This window comes from Charadrius vociferus, unplaced genomic scaffold (assembly GCF_000708025.1).
Source record: "Charadrius vociferus isolate BGI_N301 unplaced genomic scaffold, ASM70802v2 scaffold138, whole genome shotgun sequence".
Lineage (NCBI taxonomy): Eukaryota > Metazoa > Chordata > Aves > Charadriiformes > Charadriidae > Charadrius > Charadrius vociferus.
The window spans coordinates 63,780-72,408 of record NW_009649728.1 but is presented as its reverse complement, the minus strand read 5'-3'; the positions used below and the strand labels follow the sequence as shown (position 1 = coordinate 72,408).

At 54.5% G+C, this 8,629-nt stretch overlaps 1 protein-coding gene across 1 annotated transcript in view; it reads right to left on the bottom strand.

Annotated features, from left to right (window-relative positions):
* Window positions 1-8,629, bottom strand: part of STIM1 (stromal interaction molecule 1) — a 63,273-nt gene that overhangs the window by 30,305 nt on the left and 24,339 nt on the right. The window contains exons 5-6 of the mRNA XM_009890839.1: window positions 6,835-6,946; window positions 5,535-5,650 (exon numbers count right to left, since the gene is read on the bottom strand). Coding sequence (XP_009889141.1) covers window positions 5,535-5,650; window positions 6,835-6,946 — 228 coding nt within the window. The remainder of the gene's footprint in view (window positions 1-5,534; window positions 5,651-6,834; window positions 6,947-8,629) is intronic.

The window sequence follows — 8,629 nt, the reverse complement described above, 5'->3', positions numbered from 1 at the left end:
CTCCTGCTCCTGCGGCTGCCGGTGGGGTGACCCTTCGGGGTGGCGCATCGCCAAGGCAACACAAGATAATCTTTCTACCCTCAATTTTCTTGCTGCTTTTTAACTTGTTGTACCAGAACTTCGAGTTACTTCAGCTATCTGCCCTCTATCGAACGCCCTGCGACAGAGGCCAACTGCGCGGCGAGGCTCTGCAGCGGAGGTTTCACAGCCGAGGCTGGGATTGTTTGCCTCCGGTTTATTGCAACTTAAATCACGCTGCAATTTCTCCCTCGCCCGCAGACGGGCTGGCACAGCCTGTTCTCCCTCCTCGCGTGTGGCCTCTTCTGCTCCGCTGCTCCCGCGCCGCTTCACCCCTTCGCTCCCAGCACCGGCAGCCGCCACCGGGCAAACCTTGAAAAAGCTGCAGGAAAAAGCAATGTACGCCAGGGAAAACCCATTTCTATGCCTCTTCTCTTTTCTTTTTGGGGGAAAGAAGGAAGAACGGATGCAATTTTGCCAAAGACAGCAGGTGTTATGCACTGACCGCAAGATCATTAATGTCACGTCAGGTTTGCAGCGCTGCCTTGTTTTATGTTTTAAAGCAGCGCCGTAAAAAGCTGTACAATAGGGAAACTTAACAGTAACCTCAGGTTTCTTAAGCAAAAGAGCCCCATCATGAAAGACTCAAATTCAAAGCCTCAATTTTTAAACAAAAAGTTTCACAAAGTTTTACTTTGGTAATAGAGCCGGGATGGATTATGAGAAAGTCAACAGTTTTACAGCAACTTACCTAAGCACTGCTAAACTGGAGACAATCTACATACTCGGTAAATTCTATACCGGTCATTTACATTCAAGTTGAAACATCAGAAAAAAACACACATAGAATCATGGAATCACAGAATGGTTTGGGTTGGAAGGGACAACTAAAGCCCACCCAGTGCCCCCCCCTGTCCCAGGCAGGGCCACCTCCCCCCAGCCCAGGTTGCCCCAAGCCCCGTCCAACCTGGCCTTGAACACCTCCAGGGATGGGGCAGCCACAGCTTCTCGGGGCAAAATAATATTTACTGATGTTTTTAGTTTCCCCAGGTGAATCAGTGGCTCAGTGACACCGCCTCCCTCGCGCAGCAGCCGTCGGTTTCAGCCACGAGCCGGGGCAGGAGAGAAACGCCGGGCACGGCGGTGGCAGAGGCACCACTTCACGCTGTTTCATTGCTAGCAGACCCACAAAACAATTACATAAAGTGACTCCTATACGTGTGCTGATTGCACCGGCAGCGGGACGCCGTCGCACCAGCCAGGTTCCTCTGTCACCCCCCTCCTTGGCTCTCCAGGCTCAGAGCTCCTGCTCCTCAAGGAACCCCCAAACCAAAGCAAACCCCCCACCAACGCAGCAGGCGCTGCCGGCACACGCACCGAGAAAGCCACACCGTAACGCTAACGGACCCTCTGAGGTCTATTAATGGGACAGAGCTGCGTTTCTGTCTCGGTGCAGGTTATCTAAACACAATCCAGTCAACTGTAAATATTTAAAGTGGATGGTAAATCTCACAGCGATAAATTAACCTGGTATTTGGTTAAGAAATTCTACTGCTTTAAACAAATAATGATTCAGCGGATCTCAAAGTACTTGTCAAATACTCTTTTAATTATAGTAAAGGGAAATAAACGGGCTATATTGGAAGCTCTACGGAAGGAAACGTGGCTTCACCCACCCTGGGGAGTGGGCACCGAGGAATCAACGCTTAATGAAAAGCAAAAAAAGGACAGTTCGTTCAGAAACCTGCAACAAGTGCCATCTCCTGCCTGGGAAACACCTCCTTTTCCAGGCACCCGCTCCCTGTGCTTCTGTTAACCCACACACGGACATTCAATACATGATAGAATCACAGAATAGTTTAGGTTGGAAAGGACCTTGAAGATCATCGAGTTCCAACCCCCTGCCATGGGCAGGGACACCTCCCCCCAGCCCAGGTTGCCCAAGGCCACCTCCAGCCTGGCCTTGAACACCTCCAGGGATGGGGCCTCAACAACCTCTCTGGGCAACCTGTGCCAGTGCCTCACCACCCTCACAGGGAAAAACTTCTTCCTCGTGTTTAATCTAAACCTGCCCTCTTCCAGTTTGAAGCCATTCCCCCTCGTCCTGTCACTCCATGCCCCAGTAAAAAGTCCCCCCCCAGCTCTCCTGGAGCCCCTTTAGGCACTGGAAGGCGGCAATAAGGTCTCCCCGGAGCCTTCTCTTCTCCAGGCTGAACAGCCCCAACTCCCTCAGCCTCTCCTCACAGGAGATGACAAGGGGTAACGCTCAGGACGACAGCTAACGACGACCACAAACGAGAGGGGCTGGGGAACAGCGGAGACCCCGTCCCACGGCGCTGTGCAACCCCCGCGGACAGCCGGGGCGGGCATGGGGGGCACTGGGGTGCCCCAGACCCAGGGCAACGGGTGTCAGGGTGCCCGGCAGGTCCCGGGGGGAGGCCGAGGGGTGCAGCGCTCCCCGGGGCCGCGCAGGACCCCCGGCAGAGCCCGGGGCACGCACTGCTGGGGCAGCGGCTTGGCCATGGGTTGTGCCTTGCCGTGAAACACATTACGTCTGGTGGACCTCCGTCCTGGGAAGCGGAGCTACGGAAACCTCTCCTGAAATCCCACAGGTGACGTACGGGTCCCACTTGGATGGCCTTTGGGGAGGGGGCCGGGAGAAGGCACCAGGACGGGTAATTCAGTGCACAGCATCTTCTCTGTCTGTTAACCCCAAACGGTACCACAAGCGGTGCCCTGAACCTCCCGTGAGGAGACGTTATGTCTCAGTCTCCATCACTTGAGAGAGATAGAAGGAATAAAAATTTAAATTCACTTTTCACCAAAAATATCTATTGTTTTGAATTTTACCACTTGTTACCTTAAATTCCCCTCTCCTGTTTCACCTGAAGCTGTGGTACTTTGTGCTGGATAAACCCCTGACCCACAGGAACAGGACACCAATGGGGCAGAAGCAGCAATCGCTTCATCTTCCTTACATTATAATTTCACCATACTCCTTCTCGCTTGCGTTAATTACAGAGCTGCAACCCTGCAAGCGGGCAGACCTGTCTGCGGAAGGAGATGGCACGTCGGGAGCCTGGCATGGGACATCCAACCTCGTGGGGCAACAGGAGCCCGCGGATCAGCACGGGAACAGGCCAGGTGCCCACTCAACCACCTGAAACCTCCGCAGAAAACAACGGGAGCCGTCAGAGAACGAGATCTTTAGCCCCGGGATGGGGAAAAGCTTCATCCAGCTTCATGCGGAACCGTACCTTGGAAGGGGTGCTTTGCTCCCCACCACCACCGAGATGGCTCTGGTTTTACGGGTCTGCAGGAAGCAGCCATGGGGCTCCAGCCTAGGCTGAGCTTATTTCAATGGTTTTATACTTGTGGCGAATAGAAAGTAGCGCCAAGAGAGAAGACAAACCCTTGAAACCCTGCACCTGTGAGCCAGCCCCCACTGCCGGCGGGTTCCCTCTCTCAACAGCAGATGACAGGAGACCACTTCCGCTGACCATCGGAAAAGAACCACAACAGGAACGTAGCTGAAACCACTCAATCCATCCCTGCACGAGCGCTGCTTCTGCAGCTTAAAAGGTCACCGCGTACTTCCCGAAACTGCCGATTGCCAATGGCTGCTGAAAACGGCTGTTTCGCAATCCGTTCCTTAAGGAATCCGTTTGAGACAAACAACTTCTCACTGCACGCCGCAGTACGAACTGGAGACAAATCCATTCAGTTAACCAGAAAACTGCAAACAGCACCTTCCAAGAAGTGTTGGGTCTCTACTGCTGCTAAAAAATGCACAGGGCATTTCCTCCGTTCACGTACCCGATACGCGGGCAGACCACAAAATCTGTAACTAACAAACCGATCTGAAAGAACCCGATCGGAACGGTTCGCTGCACGCTTTCATCTGCCTGACCGGAGCAGGACCGTGTTCCCGTGCCAGGAGAGCTGCGCCGAAAGGCAATGCCTCCAGCACGGAGCACGGCCATTAATCTCCACCCATTACGAGTAATTTACTTTGCCATTTACAGCGCATCTGAGAACTGCCTGAAAAATTCCCCCTCCTCTGCCGGGCGGCTCCGGGGCTTCAGCCTCTGCCGGGCGAGCAGTGGTACCCACCAGGACGCGAGTGATGGCACTCGCCCACCGCGTCCCCACCGCCCCCGGCAATGCCACCGACCCACCAGAAAACTTCGCTTGTGACACAGGGCAAGTACAAATATCAAAGCAAACTGTGCCTGAGTGAATACATGCTTGACATAATAACTGGAAGCAAAACTGGCTGACTGTACTTCTAACTCACGCAGTTACGTCTCTGCCAAGCCTCATAAATCTCGCTCGCGTCCCTCCGCGCAGCCGGTTTTCCCAGGATCTGCCTCACCGCACCTTTTCTCAGGAATGTGGACACAGATTGGGAACAAGAAAAGACTGCGCTAACAGCTGGACTTTTTAAAATAAGAATTGAAGAAATAATGGAAGTGCCTCATCACTTCCCACTGGCCGAGCGCTGGGCAGCCCGGAGGGGGAAGACTGGAAAAAAGGCCAAAAAACCTGAACTTCTCCATTAGACCGTTCGCACATCCATGTCCCGCAGAATCAAGGTGCATCCTACCTGCTGTTCCAGCCATGGACAGTAGCAGATGCTTTAAAAAAAAGCCACGTAAAGAACAGGGGAAGCACAAAGTGGTATTTTCGGCGGTGCACACCTCCGGCTGCCCGCAACCCCAGCTGCTCCTCAGCCAGAATCTGCGGCCAGGCTCTTGCATTCGCACCCCGACAAGCAGGTACCCCTTCGCCTTCGTTTGAAGCCTCCCGCAGAGGGGACACACGACAACTAAAAGGGGAAGAGGAGCGCTGCCTAGGAGGGCTCGAACACACTCTGCCTGAAAAATCCTTCTCGCCTGCGCAGTGCCGAGCAGAAACAGGCCCTGACCGTGCAAGGTTGCTGTTGGCTTCACAAAACCACCTGAAGCTCATGAGAAAGACGTGAGTAAGAGGGAGAAAGACAAAAGTACCTTTAATGAAGAGGCAGTAGACGTGAGCCAGACTGGAACGAATGCAAAAGGAGCACCCCGGAGATAAGCATCAAAGGGCTTCCAGATCCGCGCCAACCTTTGATGCCTATAATCAGCATCAAAGGAACCCAGTCCCTGGTTCTCATCCATCCCAAATGTGCGGCGCCGCCTCCCCGCCGGGGCAGCGGCGAACCCCACACCGGCGGGAAGGACGGGAGGGTTCTACCCGAGGGACGCGGGAGGTGCCAGCAGGACAGCGGGTCGCCAGCCCCGCGAGCGGCCCCTGGGAGGCGGCAGCACAAGGCAGCGGGCAGCTCGCCTCCGGGCTCCGGGGCTGCTGCCGCAAAGCCTATCTCAGGGGAACTGCAGCAGGGACAATTTACGGAGGTGACGCCGCGCAGGGCAAAGTCTGGTTCAGGCAGATCTGCCTTTGCTGTTCAACGCTCGGCAGACACAGATCCTCTCGATTAACAGCCAAAGAAAGGGCTTTGCGTTGCTGTTACTTACAGAGCGGAGGCCCAAAGAGCACCGTGTCCAGAGCTTTCAGCTGCAGCTTCTGCCTGTGGCTTCGATCTGTCATTTTCAGGACACTTCCCATCATGGTAACGTTGTTCACTGCTAGCCTGGAAAAAAAAATATAATAAATTAAAATAAAGAAAAGAAGTAGGTATACTCATATCCATCTGGATTAATAACTGACCGAAAGTTACTAACATGGAGGCTACAGGAGGAGAACTGCAATGAGCAGGACCCAAAAGCTGCCTGCTTAGGCAACCGGGACAAAAGAAATCCCTCAAATACGGCCACCTCTGATAGGGGATATCTCTATGGAAGAGCTGAGCAGCAGTGCCTTCGGCTTTACTCGGAGAGAAGGACAAACCAAGGCCCCTCCTATGTCATTAATCCCGACAACCTAAATTACTGTTTTCCTAACCAAACTGATCTTTTGGTGTCCTACCAATCACTAGTTTTTGGTTTTTTTTTTTTAACCAGCCCTGTATTGTTAGCCCGTGACATCTCATTTCATAGACCGCAAGACCATACTTCTCACTTGGAAGAAATGTGGGTGCACCGAGCGCTGCCTTGAAAACCTTATTTTATTCCCAGTTAATCCCTCCTTCCCACTCAGTTTACAGCTCCTTGTTCAGCTTTTTTACCCAAAAAGCTGCCCTGAGGTTTTTCAAACCTGTGACGAGTTTAGGCCAACTCAGGCATGTACTTCTCTTGAAGAACACAAGGTTCCTTTGCCAGAGCATTAAGGGCCATGAATTAACACCAGCACATACCAGTGCTGGGGAGTGCAGAGATACAGAACCAGTAACCCTTGAACTGGGAGCTCGGAAGCCCCCCGGGAAGCGGGGATGCTCCTTGGCTGAGGACGGTGGGAGATGATGGAGAAGCTCCGTGACCGGGCTGGGTTACGACGGCGGGCTGTGGCAGATCCAGCACGCAGCCCAGTCTGCCCAGTGCCAGGTCAGCGTTTCAGCTCTGAATACGTAGCTTCAGGTGGAGGCAGGCGAAGTCCAGCACACAAACCAGCGAGGACAGCGTTTACGACCCCACAATGTGGACGGCAGCCTCTCCTCCCGCCCGCATCAGACCCACGCTTGCCCAGGGCTCGCTCCCTCCCTGCAGAGAGGACCACGGCACAGCCGGAGTCTCCCAACGCAACGCAGGTGGAAGAGGAATTAGCCCCAGCGCTGCGCACGCCGAGGAATCGCACAGGATGTTATGAGCCACCTCAGATCTGCTTTTTCTCCCTGCCACGTGTCCCAGAGGAACGCAAGACAATGCGGTGGGCACTGACCTGGGCATGGCATGGCCACTCAGCTGCAGCTTTCTGAAGGTCTCTTCGTACTGCGGCAGCTCTACGTAGGTAATGAGCCACTGAACCACCTCGTCAACCGTCCAGTTATACACTGCAGGAGAGGTAGAAGACAAGCAAGCAGCTTAATATTTTCACTAAGCAACCAAAATCATCACGGCAGCAACAACAGCACAGCTTCACCGAGATACCTCACCCTGTCACCTTCGGCAGAGGGAAAATATCTGCAGAGATTAAACACATTCCTATTAAGTGCGCAGTGAGCTGGGGGGGGACGAGACCAAATTCTGTGGACAATCAGCCAAGAAATAACCCCCCCGGGATACCCCGGGCAATCCTGCAGGTCCTCAGCCTCTACCCGCTCGCTTGTGCAATTATTTTTGTCAGTCTGTTCTACACGCGATGATGACAGCATCCCAGACTGGTGGGGGCTGGAAGGGCCCTCTGGAGCTCCCCCATCCCACCCCCCGCCAGAGCAGGGGCACCTCCAGCAGTGGCACAGGACGGCGTCCAGGCGGGTTTGGGATGGCTCCAGAGGGGGAGACTCCCCCACCTCTCTGGGCAGCCTCTGCCACTGCTCTGCCGCCCTCACAGCAGAGAAGGCCCTCCTCAGGTGGAGATGGAACTGCCCATGGTCACCTTTGTGCCCGGTCCCTCTTGTCCTCTCACTGGGCACCACTGGAAACAGACTGTCCCCATCCCCCGGCACCTCCCTTGAAGGCCTGATCAGCGATGGGGAGATCCCCCTCAGTCTTCTCTTCTCCAGACTGAACAGCCCCAAGTCCCTCAGCCTTTCCTCAGCAGAGAGATGCTCCAGTCCCCTCATCATGAGAATCATAGAATGGTTTGGGTTGGAAGTGACCTTGAAGATTGAGTTCCAACCCCCTGCCCTGGGCAGGGCCACCTCCCCCCAGCCCAGGTTGCTCCAAGCCCCGTCCAACCTGGCCTTGAACACCTCCAGGGATGGGGCAGCCACAGCTTCTTGGGGCCGACTGAGTGCAGACACCATGGGCTGCCACAGGTTTCTCCTGGACAGACACCCCCACAGAGTGGGAAGGACTGGTGCTGTCCCAACCACAGCAAAGGGTTCACGGTGGTTGGTTTTGACCCCGTGCTTCCAGCTCAGGGAAGACAAACATGAATGAGACAATCAGACAGAGGAGCAGCCTCAGCCAGTGCCTTTTGCCATGTCACCAGAAGGGCCTGAGGTCCTCAGAGAGGCAACACCCAAAGCGCTGGCACACCATAAGTGAAATCCTCCGTTTTCTACCATCCAAGTGATGTTGCCATCTCCAAACTCCCAACACAGTTCATCCTCACCACGTGCCTGCTATAACCTGTCCAGCAACACGCTCTGAAAGCCTCAACCCTCCTCCAGACCCGTGCAACACGTGAGCATCAACTAAAGAAAAGTTCAGGTGGAGAAACGCCGTCAGAAAATGGTTGTCAACAGCTTGAGAAAGTGATTTGCAGGAGGAGGTGGAGCGGGCGCAGCAGCCCCAGTGAGCCAGGTGAACATAGAATAATAGAATGGTTTGGGTTGGAAGGGACCTTGAAGATCATCCAGTTCCCCCCCCCTGCCATAGACAGGGCCACCTCCCACCAGCCCAGGTTGCCCAAGGCCACCTCCAGCCTGGCCTTCAACACCTCCAGGGATGGGGCCTCACCAACCTCTCTGGGCAACCTGTGCCAGTGCCTCACCACCCTCACAGGGAAAAACTTCTGCCTCATGTTTAATCTAAACCTGCCCTCTTCCAGTTTGAAGCCATTCCCCCTC